Consider the following 15,697-nt stretch of genomic DNA (forward strand, 5'->3'; position numbering starts at 1 on the left):
AATTCTTAAAATAAAAAGCACATAAGTTATTTAATATATAGAAAACAATATTATAAAATATATGAGAAATACTAAACCAAATATGACTTCCTTGTCAAATTTAAAAGGGCTTAAGTATAATATTATTATATTATTTAATTATAGAAGTCAGATGATGAAGTTAAATTCAGCTCTATAGTAAGTAACTTCACCACGAACACTCTTAAATGTAATTAGACAGCATGCTTCAAAATAAAAGTATGGGCTAAGGAAACTACAAAGAAAACACCAATAACTCAAAACAGAATAAATAATACAGTCAGCACACTTGCTGCTAAAAAGTAATAAAAATATAATTTAATTTTAAAATAAAAACAATATAGGCCATTCAAATTTGGATTAAAAAATCCTCTCTAATATTAAAGAAAATTGCAGAATGTCAACAAACAATGATGAATACATACATACATATATATATATACACACACACACACACACACTCGGATCTATGTAATACAGGTTAAACAAAGCTCAAATTAAACTTTAAAAAAGCTACTTTACTATCTGTTCTAATTATAATGAAATGTGTGATAAAAATTCAGTTTTCTGCATCAAACTGCTAGAAAGCAAAAAGACAATAAAATGAATGAAAATGAAAGGAAATATAAAGAATATTATAATAATTAGGCAACTTATTTATTCTTCATTTTGAAAAAAAAGCTATTCTGCATATTTCACCTTTCCATATAGATGTTATAATCACCTTATCAGTTTAAACAATATTAAATCTCTTAGCATCAAAATTTACTTGGAATTTGTGCTTGATATTTGGGTTTTGTTTTGGTTGGTCAGCTATTTTATTTGAAGACTTACTGTGCTGTGGCAGGGAATGCTGCATGTATGATTTCAACTTCAAAACTTATTGAGGATGGGATTGTCTATAGAAATTTTCAGGAGATAGCATTATGTTCCTTATTGTAAATTTCTGGTGAAAAATTGCCTCCATTCCCTCTCCTATCCCAAATATTGATGAGATAATTTTTTTTTAAATTACAACTCAGGGTTTTAGAACAAACTGAAGAAAAACTAAGGTCAAATATATATATGTATATATATATAACTAAAAACTAAGGTCAAATATATATATAGCTAAAGAAACCAGAAGAAAAAAAAATTCAAATTCATAAAGTTGCATTATCAAGGATGTCCAAAGTGTTGAAAGGAATAAACAAGAAAAAAAATAAATTAAAATTCTATATGCATAAAGAATATTCTACAAAATGAAACCAAAATAAAGATATTCCAAAACAAGCAAAAATGGAGATAACTTTTCTAAGATACAAGACAGAACGAATAGCAACAAAATGTCTTAGAGTATAAGTTGAATACTTCTTTTTTTACCACACCAACGATGGAAATAAATGGCTCAGGTACTATGATTACCTACCTGGAAACCAGATGAATCATCTGAAATATTATTCAAAGCAGTGAGTTTAATATAAATATGCCAAAATCCAGAGCACATTTAGGAGAAACAGTCATTTAGAAGAAATAATAAAAGTTTCATTTATAAAACAGTAAGGAACAGGAGCTTGTCAGAAATATGTTCATGGTAGAGTTAAATGGTAAGATATTTTTGAAATGCATAAGAATATTCTTGAAATATTGTAGGTCCTCCTTCATTTGGAAAAAAGCCTCACCTAAATTAGCTGACATATTTAATATGACTCTCAATTGAAATATAAACTCTAAAAAATATAAAGCCTATTTTAAATGAAGAAATAAAGTCAAATACACTAATGAATCTCTTAAGAATATGAACATTGAATTGGAATATGCCCTAAAAATGAAAAGAAAAAGGTGCTCTAAATTATCAATGATAAAGCAAAGTAGATTGAAACTCAAATATTTAGAAAGAATAATGGAAAAGTACACTATTATTTATTATGGATTCCATATTTGTATGAATATAATCTTTGATAACCAGTGAATTTTATTTATGATGTTGAGATATATAAATTTGTATTAATTTATAGAAATATAAATTTTTATCATAGTGTAAATGATCTATACTTCACAACATGTGACAGGTCACCAGAAAAAAAAAATTATAAACTAAGATATTTTTTCTTTTCCTTTTTTTAAATTTTAAGAAATGAGCATTCTGTAGGAAAACAAGTTGAATTCTTTGAGACATGGGTTAAGATACATATATCTGACTCAAGTTTAAAAGAAACAAAAGTAAACATAAAACTACATAACTAAATAAAAAATATTTTTAAAAGAAATAATAAAAGTATTTAAAACTGGCAATCAGGCAAATTTTTTGCAACTCAGATCACAGACCAAGGGTTAAAAGATTCTTATAGAAAGTGCAGCCTGCCCAAGAATGGCGCTGCACACACAGAGAGCTGACACAACAAGATGACGCAACAAAAAGAAACACAGATTCCCATGCCGCTGACAACAACAGAAGTGGACAAAGAATAACACATAGCAAATAGACACAGAGAACAGACAAGGGAGTGGGGGCGGGGAAGGGGAGAGAAATAAAATAAATCTTTAAAAAAAGGATTCTTATAAAAATACTGATAATGAGAAGATAGTGAAAATGTGAAAAGCATATTAAGAAAAGTTTTACACTTTAAATACAAGAATTAATCATATAAACCCATACACAAACATACAGTTATGTCTAAACATTTTTCCAAGTTTATTTTCTTGCAGTGCTACGTGAAATAGCAGAAATTGGAAATAACCAGTGTATTAAATTCTAAGGGTATTTTTAAAATATAGAATTTCCAAAATATTTACAAAGACTATATATATATTTTAATATTTACCATTTATATGGTATTAGTTTTTAAAATGTGACATAATATAATTTTAGATATAAAATAAAATCATGCGAATTAAATCACATGATTTTATAACATTATAGAAGATATGAAACTTTGCTGTAGAAAGTTTGAATGAAATGCATCTGCTGACTAGAAGAAAGTGATTTACAGAGCTAAAGGTTTTTTCAGTGCGGTCAGGGAATCTTCCTTAAGAACATGAAATAGAGGGAGCCTCCATAGGATGAGTGCACAACCAGATTCCTAGGGTGGGGAGGCTCTTACTGGAGGAATGATAAGCACATGCAAAGATTTCTTTAGGAAGGAACATGGCAAGTATATGTTGAAAAGGTAAGACAAATGGTTTTGCTTTAACTCTGATAATGATAGTGGGCATGGAAATAAAAGAAGTCATTTTGATCCTAGGTCAGGATTAGCAGTTTAGTTTATAGTCTTAAAAAAAAATTGAAAGGTTTGGAATGATTTTAAGAAGGAAGGAGAGAAAATCTAAATTACATTAGAACAGTTTCTTTCTGGGTGGGCCATGAAGTATCATTTGCAAGATGAACTTAGAAGAAGTAGACAGACCCATAAGGTCTGTGCCATCCAAAATGCAGATATGCATAGCTCAGATTCCACTATGTCTTGGAGATGGAAATATATTGATGTATTCCCAAAGAATTTAGTAGCAAAGTTAATCAAGGATTGCTGACTGATCAACTATGAACAGTGATGGAATAAGAGACAATGAGGAAGATTCCAAGGTGTTGGGTTTTCCAATGTAAATGTGGGGAGACCCTTTACATCAGCCAGAGCCTATTACATTAGAGATGGTGAAATGAAACTGAATTTAATTTTGTACTTCATAACTTCCACAGTTAAAGCCTGTATTCACAAGGAAATAATTAGTGATGCAAACAAATATTTTACATAAAAATTCATTGCAATAGCATTTTGAGGGAACATATGTAAATACAAACTTAATATTCAAAATACAAATAAATTTATTTTAGCAAATGTGCACCACAGAATAACATATCCAAACAAATCAGATAGTTAAAATAACTTACTAATATGGGAATTTGCTTAAATACTTATAGTAGTAAATACATATATGCATATTCAAGCAGCTGGTAAACATTTTTTTTTCTTTTTTTTTTATTGACTTTGTAATAATATTACATTAAAAATATATATGTGAGGTCCCATTCAACCCCACACCCCCACCCCACCTCTCCCCCCACCAGCAACACTCGTTCCCATCATCATGACACATCCATTGCATTTGGTAAGTACATCTTTGGGCACCTCTGCACCTCATGGTCAATGGACCACATCATGGCCCATACTCTCCCCCATTCCATCCAGTGGGCCCTGTGAGGATTTACAATGTCCGGTGATTGCCTCTGAAGCACCATCCAGGGCAGCTCCATGTCCCAAAGACGCTTCCACCTCTCATCTCTTCCTGCCTTTCCCCATACCCATCGTCCACCATGTCCACTTTTCCCAATCCAATGCCACCTCTTCTATGTGGACATTGGATTGGTTGTGTCCATTACACCTCTATGTCAAGAGGAGGCTCAGATTCCACATGGATGCTGGATGCAATCCTCCCACTTTCAGTTGTAATCACTCTAGGCTCCATGGTGTGGTGGTTGTCCTTCTTCAACTCCATCTTAGCTGAGTGTGGTAAGTCCAATAAATCAGATTGTAGGTGCTGGAGTCTGTTGAGGCTCAGGACCTGGCTATCGCATTGTCAGTCCAGAGATTCAAATCCCCTAAATATATCTTAAACCCCAACATTAACTGCACCTTCAAGCAGCTGGTAAAAATTATGTGAAGCATAGACTTTGGTTAGTAACTATGCTTCAATATTGATTGATCAGTTGTGACAAATGTACCACATTAATGTACAATGGTAATAATAGGGGAAAATGTGTGTTGGGGGTGTTTATAGGGAATGACCTATACTTTTCATGTAATTTTTCTATAATCTAAAACTTCTCTAAAATTAAAGCTTATGATTACTGAAAAAATAAATGTGCATGTGATAATTAATTATGCCATCATTAAATAGAAATCAATGACAAGGAATAGCTTACAGCTCATCATTGTTGCTTGATGTTTATTTACTGAATACATTTTTGAGTTACAAAGTGTTTTTAATAGCCCAGCTGCCAAATGGAAGAACGCATTACCCTTTATCAGACACTTTAAATTTTTGTTGTTGTTGTTCATGGAGGCTGTTAAAGTATTTATTATGCAAATATTCATTTAACACATTATATGAGACAAAACATTATTTTATGATTGTGTGTGCCTTGTGGAAATGTTACTTGTGTTATTTCTCTTTCTATCACTAGAGCACTGCACTATGACATTATTAAATATATTAAGTATAGAATAACTATTTGAATATACTCCAAAGGAAACATAATGTTCAGAGAGCTATCCATATTAAATAATATCTATTTCATAATATAATTTTAAATACTATTTGCAAATGTATTTTGGAAATCTAGTCCAAATTGCTCAGTTTTCATTGATCTCTCAAAACACCTTCATGTTTCAAGCTAAGAGCAATCTCTTTCATGCTAGAACATTGCTGAAAGCTTTCTTCACATCTTTGTTTCTCAAGGTGTAGATGAGAGGGTTTACCAATGGGGTGATCACACAGTAAAACATTGACACCACTTTCCACATGTTGAAATTGTATGTGGCTGGAGGCCAGACATTGGCAAAGATGATGGTGCCATAATAGATGGTGACCACAGTGAGGTAGGAGGCACGGGTGAAGAAAGTCTTCTTCCAAGGTGCCTGAGAAGACATTCTTACTATTGTGGCCACAATTTGGCCATAGGAGGACATGGTAAGCAGGAAAGAACTTAGAATCACAACAGAGCTCCACATGTAGCTCAAAGCTTCTGCTAAGAATGTATCTGAGCATGAGAGTTTGAAAATGGGGTCTGAGTCACAAAAGAAATGATTTATCTTCTGGGGGCCACAGAGGTTGAGGTGAGAGATAAGTATGGCAGGTTGGAGAGGTACAAGAAAGCTCCCAATCCAAGATCCAACTGAAAACCACAGGCAAATAGCCACACTCATGAGGACTGAGTAGGGTAGAGGGCTACATATTGCCAGGTACGTGTCATAGGCCATCACAGCTAGCAGGATGCACTCAGTAGCCCCCATGGAGAAAAAGAAGTAGTAATGGGTTATACAACCTGAAACAGAGATGGTGACAACCTGTGATAGGCAGGTAGCCAGCACTTTAGTCACTGTAGCTGTGGTGTACCAGATTTCTAAGAAGGTCAAATTTCCTAAGAAAATGTACATGGGTGTCTGGAGTGTGAATTCCATGAGAACAATGTAAATGATAAGAGTGTTTCTTGTGAGGGAGAGCAGGTACATAATGAAAAACATCAAAAATAATGTGAGCTGCGGATGGGGAACACAGGAAAATCCAAGGAAAATGAACTCCCTCACTGTCATTTGGTTTTTTACATCCCTATTTCATCTTCTCTGATCTGCAATTAATCAATTAAGCCCAGAAAGTTTACATGTATGAAAAACAAGAATTGGATATTCTCCTATTTAGTTATTAATGATAATAATGTATCCCTAACAATAACAGGGAGTGTTGGCTGAGAAAAAAAATGACATCATTCTAAACCTGGATTACTTTTTGGGTTTTCAACTTTAAAAAAATACTCCAAGGGAAATATTACAATAATCCCCATTTTAGAGGCGAAGACTCTGAGGAATTAAGTAGTTTTCACACAATTATAGTATTCTGTTGTTGGCACTGATTTTCAAACCTGCAGGTTGATTTAAAATACCATGATCCACACTAATACATGTAATGTTATTACAAGAAGAACATGACATTGTCCCATAATTAGAGCCTATTGAGAGACCAACAACATAAAGCAGATCAGAAGCCAGGGATCAGGGGCCTCTGGACTGGAGCTCCCAGCCATAATGAGTAACCTCATAAGAGAAAAGGATCCATATAATTTTCACTTCATTACTCCTTGACTTATGCCATCAAATTAGGGATTGGTAAATATCAGCACATGGATAAAATTCTATATTCAGAAAACAAAGCAATGAGTAGGATTCAAAATTTGCATGAAAGAGATTTTATTTTAATATATTCTTTAAATTCCCTAATCACAGACTTATTTGCACGGTAGTTAAAAATAGTCAATAAAATCAATTTAAGAGTTAGAAATCTTTTGAGAAATAGATGATTATCAAAGGATATATTATGTTTGCAAGTGCTTAAGGGCCAGAATATTCAGATGATACATGTAAAATAAAATTTTTCTTGGTATCCATAAAAAATTGTATATGCAAAATAAATTTATTTTACTATTGTTTAAAAAATCCAAGCATCAAGTCCCAAATTTGAAAGCTCATATCACAATTAAAAAGACAACTGAACTTAACATGGAGCCATTTGAGTTTATGTCTATACTGTTTTCTTTTAACCCTTTATGGAAGTTTTTAATCATAAAACTCTACTGAAATAAATATATATAGGCTTTAAAACACATATGAAGTTTAACTGTGGTGGATTGTTGTTACAATACATAATACTTTAAGATATAGATAATGGAAATTATGAATGGGGCTTATTTAAAATGTCAAGGAATAATATTAGTGTGGTTAGTTTAAATTTTAACTTAATTAAAATTTAATTAAATTTTACCCAAACTATTCATTTTAATCCCTTAAAAATACTAAGGATTTGTCATATTTCTTAGACTAAGAAAAATATAATGGCGTAGTTAAAAATGTCATGGTTGTCAATATACTAAAAATCTTTATTTTAGGCTGTTTGGGTGAAACAGCTTGGACTAATTTAAAATATATATATATTTTTCATTATTTTGATTATCTGATTCTTTAAAGAGAAACATTAAAATTTATATTATTCATGTAACACCAAAGATCCAAGGGGTTTCTTATTCCTTTTATGACAAGAACATTGTCAGTTAATTTTGTCCTAGAAATCACACACTCAAAAAAAAGCTAAATTAACTCTTTGGAAAGAGAGTTTGACAAATGAATCACACTAACATGATCCTATGGCTATAATCCCTTTCCTTTCTCTAAGACATGCCATATTTACTTAATTTACCTTTAACAGAATTAGAATTAGAGATGCTGCAGATCAATATTAATATAGGTGGGAACTGGAGGATAGAGAAAAGTAATTTAAGTAAATTATTATTTTTATAAAAATAAAAATAACTCAATAATGAAATCAAGGAATATATAAATAATTTACATTTACATTTTGGTTTTAATTTTCAAACTATAGTAATTTTTTTCTATCTGCCAAATGAGTACTTTAAGAAGTATATTGTCTCTGGTAATAGAAATATCTAAAATCATTTTTTAAAATGTTTGCAGTTATGTGGCTACATTTCCATTACTTCCAAGACAAATGAAGAATAACATGAATACTTCCAAAGGTTATATTCTGTTTTGATATTTTTCTAGAATGGAAGATTATTACTTAAATTTTCTTACAAATACTTCTTTTCAGTAAGAATACGTATTGGAGCCTATGTAGCATTTGGTTAGATCAGAGGAAAATAAACTATAATATCTCCTCACTGCTGGTGGCTGGGGATCCATTAGTTCTATTGTCTTCATCAGCAATCCCATAAGTTGTCCCATGGCATCTATTCTTTAAACACCAAATTCTCTGTAGTGTTTTTCTTTTTCTTCAGATATCTCTTTTTTCACTGTTGACAAGGTGCAGGGAAAACCATGGGCTGGAATTCCCTTTGCGAAAACTATTTTCATAATTTCAATCATCTAGAGACCTGGAGAGCCGTCGTCTATCTTGGGACTTCATGCAGACTGCCTGAGGACATTTCGTTGGTTTGGGATATTGTGTTCCCCCTAAAAAGAAAGAAAAAGTGAAGGAATTATAGGAGGCATTAGCAAAGTCTTCACACATCATGAAGGAAGAGCCTCCAAAGATTTTCATTGGCTGATATTACTTACAGTAATTGTGACTCAAAAGATGATTGCAGAATAGTATCCCACTGTAATAGGGTTCTCTGGGGAAACAGAACCCAAAGGAGCTGTATATATTTATACATAGTAGCAATTGACTTACACAACTGTGGAGATGGGCAAGTGAAAATTCCATAAGGCAGGCTGTAATCTGGGAACTCCAATAAAGGTTTTTGATGAATTCCCTAGGACAAGCTGCCAGATAATTTAGGGATGGGAATTCTCCCTTCTAACTACTGAAAACATCACTTCTCATATCAAGGCCTTTACCTGATTGGATGATAATTCTCTTAATCTTCAAGGAAATCTCCTCAATTTATTATTGATGCAATCAATCATAGATACGACCAACTTACTGATAATTCAAACCCTATCATTAAATCAGGCCAGTACTTGCTTGACCAAACTGGACACAATAACCTAGAAAGTTAACACATGAACTTAACCATCACAGTCCATCCATTGTCAATCACTTGTTACCAATACACATCTCCTTTATCCATGTTTAATCTCTAACTAAAACAATAGCAAATGTATTTTCAACTAGCAATACTCAACTGATGTGTGTACAATCAGAAACATATTAACTTTCCCCATAATAAGGTGCAAATCTTTAGGTAAAATTCAATCTTCAATTTGGTATCTTGTAAGTTGAATACTATAAAATGAAGATAACACAACTTAAGTCATATAATAAGGGGTTAGGATAGGGAACATAACAAAGATACATTCTTTATGTATACATGCAGATATACTCATAACTAAATAAGAAAGAAAGACTCATAACCATCACAATTCTCATTTCTGTAACTGATCATGTGGTTGTAGTTCTTATTATAACTACTGCATTCTACTACACCTTTCACAGGCCCTTTCCCTCAGCAAGCCCCTCACCTGGTCATGGTCCTTTGCCTGACAAGGCACATCATTCCTGAAGTTTCTCCACCTTTGGTAGTCCTGCTCAGATTGAGTTGTTGCAGTTTTCCATTGACTTTACACACAGGGCATGATCTTATTAAGAGAAACCCCCTGGACACCTCTTTTATTCCAGTCAAATTTGTTTGTACATCCATTGTGTAGGAGCAGTCAAATTTCCCCCTGATAATTAGGATCAATCACTCCAGTGAGTACAATAATTCCTGTCTTAGCTGGTTGATTAAAAATACTTGAGGAGACCAAAGTGACTGGGTAGAGGAGACTATAGGCCTGAAGAGCTTAAAGTTGAAGAGACAGGAAGCAAAACTTTTTCCTAGTGAATGACTAAGCAACAGTGAGTGGCGTCACTCTCATTTCCACCCCTTTATTTTTGGACCATGAATCCTGGCCATGGGAGAATAACACCATAGGGTGGCGCATACACAGCCTTCTGGAGAGCACTGTTACCCAGTTGGCACTATAATTGAGTCTTTAAAGGCCATTTCCCTGTTCTATCCATCCACCTGCTTCAGGATAATAGGGAGCATGGTAAGATAGTGAATTCCATGAGCATGTGCCCATTCCAAAACTTCATTTGCCACAAAGTGTGTTTTTTAATCAGAAGCAACATAGTGTGGAATACCACAAGAATGGGTAACACATGCTGTAAGTCCAGATGCATTGCATGCAGGGAAGAACACCCATATCACAAGTGTATTTATTCCAGTTGGAACAAAATGTTGCTCCTTTCATGATGAAAGTGGTCCAATTAATCAACCTGCCACCAGGTAGCAGGTTGATCACCTCAGCAAATGATGCCACATTAGGGACTGAATGTTGGTTTCAGCTGCTGGAAAATTGGGCACTAAGCAGTGATTGAATCCAGCCTTGGTGGAGGAAGTCCATGTTGTTGACCCCATGCCTAGCCTCCATTCATTCCACCATTGCGGCTTTCTTCATGAATCCACTGGGCAACGACAGGAGTGGGTGAGTAAAGGAGGCTAACTATTATCCACAGAATGGGTCATCTCATCTACTTAATTTTTTTTTTTAAGATTTATTTATTTATTTCTCTCCCTTCCCCCCCCCACCCCAGTTGTCTGCTCTCTGTGTCCATTCTCTGTGTGTTTGTCTGTGACCGCTTCTATCCTTACTAGCAGCACCGGGAATCTGTGTTTCTTTTCGTTGCATCATCTTGTTGTGTCAGCTCTCCGTGTGTGGGCAGCACCATTCCTGGGCAGGCTGCACTTCCTTCTGTGCTGGGTGGCTCTCCTTATGGGGTGCACTCCTTGCGCGTGGGGCTCCCCTACATGGGGACACCCCTCCGTGGCACGGCACTCTTTGCGCACATCAGCGCTGCACATGGGCCAGCTGCACACGGGTCAAGGAGGCCCGGGGTTTGAACCGCAGACCTCCCATGTGGTAGACGGACACCCTAACCACTGGGCCAAGTCCGCTTCCCTACTTAATTTTTTAAATTTCCCTCTGGTGAACATTCACATGGGATACAAATATCTTCATATATTATGCCTACCATGAAAGTTCTATCCACATGCCCCTCCCCCAGACCTCTTTGTCACCAATTTTCCAATCTTGTTCTTTCCAAGTCCCTGGCCGTCCAGCCAAACCATTGTTGACAACCCATGAATCAATGTACAAACATATCTCTGGCCAGTTCTCCTTCCAGGCAACATGAACAACCCAGAAACTAGCAGGTTTTCAGGTCACTTAGTAAATGGGTATAAATACATAAACATATGACAATTATGTTGTTTCCATAATCTAAAGAAGCAAAAAAGGCATGATGCCTCTCTTTCTTAGTCTTAGAAGAGTCAGATGCAACAACCTATCCTCCAGTTTAGAAGGGGTATCTTGACATGTTCCACACCACTGAAGAACAAGAAATTTCACCAAGCGAGAAGGACCCTGAATTTTTGTTGAATTTATCTCCTACTTTCTAATATGCAAATGCTTTACCAATAAGTCTACAGTGGTTGTTACTTAATGCTCACCAGTTCCAAACAAATGATTTCAATAGTGTGATGCACCAGCTTGATGTTTTGTGAGAGGGAGATACAATTAATGTCCTTATGGATTAAGATCTAGGGCTGGAGAGTTGATATACCTATGCAGTAGTAAGGTAAGAATGTATTGCTGTCCTTGCCAGCTGTGGCAGTATGAAATTCTTTTATGAATCCCTAAAAGAGAATGGTTATGTTTTTTAATTAACCCATTCCTGCCAATGTGAGACTCATTTTATTGGAGTTTTTCAGGGAGCTGTGACTCAGGTTGAGTCTCTTCTCTCTTGGGGGGTCTGATTAAAATTGAGACACAGTGAAAAAGGGAGCTACCATATTGTAAGGACCTCACCCTGTGAGAGAGAAGACTGCAGGAAAACAGAAGCCTTGAGAGGCTCAAGGAACTTAGTCTCATGGAGAGATGAGTCATATGCCTGACAACTCACAGCTGAACTTGGAAAGAAGTTGGAGCAGCTGAGACTGATAGAGGAGGTCTAGAAAGAGACAATCTCTATGCCTGGTTGTCTACTGCTGAGCTCTAGGAGTTTGTAGATTATGGAGGGGAAGGTATATACCTCAGTAGAAATCAGTGGTCATCTTGTCTCAACATGTCGATGGACAATAGGATCAATAGTAGCTGACTTCGGTGAGAAAGCACCTCTGACGGTACCCTATTTGGACATTTTACAGTCTTGGGACTGTAAGAAAATAAATTTTCCCTTATAAAAGCCAACCCATTTCAGGTACTTTGCATTGGCAGCCCTGTGGCAAACTAAAACCCCAGATGAAAGAAAACTTTCTTGTGGAATTTACTAACAGCAACTGAGAAAAAAAATAAAGTCAGATCAATAAAGTCAGGTAATGGGATGTGTGGATTTCTTCCAACAACCATACCACATCTGGAAGAACACTGCAACTGGAGTCACCACCTAATTAAGTTCATGAAAATTCACTATCATCCTACAAGATCCATCTGTTTCGTGCATAGGCCCAAATAGGAGAGATGAATGGGGGGTGTGGAAGGAATCACCAACCCTGTATCCTTCAAGTCATTGATGGTGGTACTAATCTTTGCAATACCTCCAGGAATGTGGTATGCTTTTGATTTACTATTTTGCAGGGTAGAGGCAATTCTCCTGTCTTCCATTTTATCTTTCCTATTATTATATCCCTCACACCAGAAGTCATTGAACGATTGTGGGGATTCCCCCAGTTGCTGAGTATGTCTATTCCAATTATTCATCCCAAACTAGAATAAATAACCATAGATTGGGTCCAGGAAGACACTAGACCCATGGTAAGATTGGTCTGAACTAAAACTCCTATACAATCACCTGACCTCCATAAGTCCTCCTGGAATTAATGTCAGTTCTAAGACAGTGTCTAATAATCCTTATTTCCTTTACCCCAATCCACAGTTACCCTGATAAGAGGCTGTACAGGTGTCTTTGCAGAAAGCTAGGAGGAAGATTAATAGTATAAATTTTTGGTAGTGTAATAGGGTCCTTCCACAAAGTGACCTGGACTTCCTGTCATTCAAGGGGTTACAGATCTGTAAACTATCTCAAATCTTGGAATTGATTAAGGGACAGTGACTCTGTTTTTATAATTCAAATTGGATTTTCGTTCACTTTGCTGGCTTCTGCCACCCAAGATTTGATCATCCCCATTGTGTTTAAGGATCCAAGTTCAGTGATAACAGTTCCTGCAGTAATATCTGACCTACAAAGAAGAGAGATCACAGAGCATTTCAGGTAAGATGGAGTTAGTCTCGCAAATTTATTCCTTAACAGTTCTGGTTAAAGGCATGTCCTCTGGACATTCCTGGGGTGAGCGAGCAGTTCTTAGATGATAAATCCACTCTAATATTACAGTGTCCCTCTGTTTTTGGATCCCTTCATACACATCATAATAGGGAACTTCTGGTATTTTAACCTCAGGCAATGTAGGCCACATTTTGTTCCATGCTTTAGCCAACCACCCAAACAAACTTTGGAACCCTTTCTAGCCCCTTCTACTACAATAATGAATCCAGAATTTCTGTTTAGTGGAAGTATGTTAATAAATTTAGCCTCATCCAACTTTATATTCTTTCCATCATTATCCTACACCCTTAATATCTATTCCTGGGAAGCAGATTTGGCCCAGTGGTTAGGGCGTCCATCTACCACATGGGAGGTCTGCAGTTCAAACCCTGAGCCTCCTTGACCCATGTAGAGCTGACCCACACATGGTGCTGATGCGTGCAAGGAGTGCCATGCCACACAGGAGTGTCCCCGCATAGGGGAGCCCCACGCACAAGGAGTGCACCCCATAAGGAGAGCCGCCCAGCATGAAAGAAAGTTCAGCCTGCCCAGGAATGGTGCCACACACATGGAGAGCTGACACAACAAGATGATGCAACAACAACAAAAAAGAAACAGATTCCCGTACCGCTGACAACAACAGAAGCAGACAAAAGAAGAACACGCAGCAAATAGACACAGAGAACAAACAACTGGGGTGGGGAGGAAGGGGAGAGAAATAAATAAATAAATCTTTTAAAAAATCTATTGCCTCACATATTCCACTGATTTATCTATGTATAAATTGAAAATATCATGCAGTTCTTTTACAATGTACTGTACCTTCTCGTGGGTCACACTGTACCAAACCAATTGGGGTCTCTTGAGACTTCAGTCTAGTTCTAGGTCTAGAGGTAAAGCAAGATGTTGGGAGTGGGCCAAGAAAATAATCAGAAGTGTCTTGCAAGCAAATTAGCTCTGGGCATTCCATTGAAGTTTCATCTGGTAAAACAGGATTTATTTCTTCAGACTGAGGAATGAGGGCTTTTTTCCTTATGGGAAATGGTTGCAGGTTTTTCAGACACAGCAGGGTTAATCTCTACAAGTGGAGGTTGGATGGGAGATTCCTCAGGAAAATCTAGAGGTGGGTGCCTGATTCCTCAGGGCAGACACTTACAAGTTTATCAGGCAAAGACTAATCAGAACTAGTATTTCAATGTACCCACTGCCATCATTGCACTCTATGTAAAAAACTGCAGATTTGAACTGGCAGAAGAAAGGATAAGCAAAGTAGAAGATAGAACACCCAAAATCACCCAGATAGAAGAACAGATAGAGAAATGAATGGAAAAAATAAAGGAGAAGGGTTTGAAGGAATTGAATTACAGGATAAAATGCAGATATATACACATTGTGGGGCTCTCAGAAGAAAAGGTTGAAAAGGGGCAGAAAGAATATGTGACGGCATAAAGAAGTTCAATGAACTACAAGCAGAATAAATACTAAAAGAACTATTCTGAGACACATACAAATAAGACTGTCAAGTGCCACAGATAAAGATAATCCAGAGAGCACTAGGAGAAAAGGAATGTCTTACATAAAAGAGATAATCAATAAGACTAATACTGATTTCTCATGAGAAACCATGGAGGGGAGAAGGTATCAGTATAATATATATAAGGTACTGAAAAAGAAGAACTGCTGCCCAAAATTCTGTCAATTCATAAATGAAAGAGATTAAAATATTCACAGATAAACAGAAAATGAGAATTCTATAACAAGAAACCTGTTCAAAAAGAAATACTACTGAAGGGAGTTCTGTAGGATGAAATGAAAAAATAGGAGCAAGAGTGCTTTGTAAGAGAATACACACATGAAGATAATCAGTAAGTGCAACTAAAAAGTTCAAAACAGAGACAAAAATATAAAACTTAAAGGAAAAACTGGTGGAAGTAAGAACTCTCCCTATAGTAATACCATTGAAAAATAATGGGTTAAATTTGCCAAATAAGTAACACATTTTGGCAGAACGGATTAAAAATATGATCCATATAAATGCCATCTACAACATTTACCTTAGACTCAAGGACAAAAATAGGTAGAAAGTGAAAGTTTTGAAAACAATATT

At 35.7% G+C, this 15,697-nt stretch overlaps 1 protein-coding gene across 1 annotated transcript; it reads right to left on the reverse strand.

Moving 5' to 3' along the window:
• Nucleotides 1-5,405: 5,405 nt before the first annotated feature.
• On the reverse strand, nucleotides 5,406-9,925 carry LOC131273517 (olfactory receptor 6F1-like). Its single transcript, XM_058276874.1, has 2 exons — nucleotides 9,747-9,925; nucleotides 5,406-6,324 (listed from the first exon to the last, which is right to left on the reverse strand). The coding sequence occupies exons 1-2, from the start codon at nucleotides 9,923-9,925 to the stop codon at nucleotides 5,406-5,408; spliced, it is 1,098 nt and encodes a 365-aa protein (XP_058132857.1).
• Between the last annotated feature and the right edge of the window lie 5,772 nt (nucleotides 9,926-15,697).

The sequence above is a fragment of the Dasypus novemcinctus genome, chromosome 15, assembly GCF_030445035.2.
Source record: "Dasypus novemcinctus isolate mDasNov1 chromosome 15, mDasNov1.1.hap2, whole genome shotgun sequence".
In the NCBI taxonomy this organism is placed as follows: Eukaryota; Metazoa; Chordata; class Mammalia; order Cingulata; family Dasypodidae; genus Dasypus; species Dasypus novemcinctus.

Excerpts from the sequence above, each read along its gene's own strand:
- LOC131273517 (XM_058276874.1), bottom strand. The coding sequence starts at position 9,925 with ATGGATGTACAAACAAATTTGACTGGAATAAAAGAGGTGTCCAGGGGG. Across the intron at positions 6,325-9,746 it reads AGGCAAAGGACCATGACCAG|GGATGTAAAAAACCAAATGA; the intron begins GTGAGGGGCTTG and ends AAGATGAAATAG.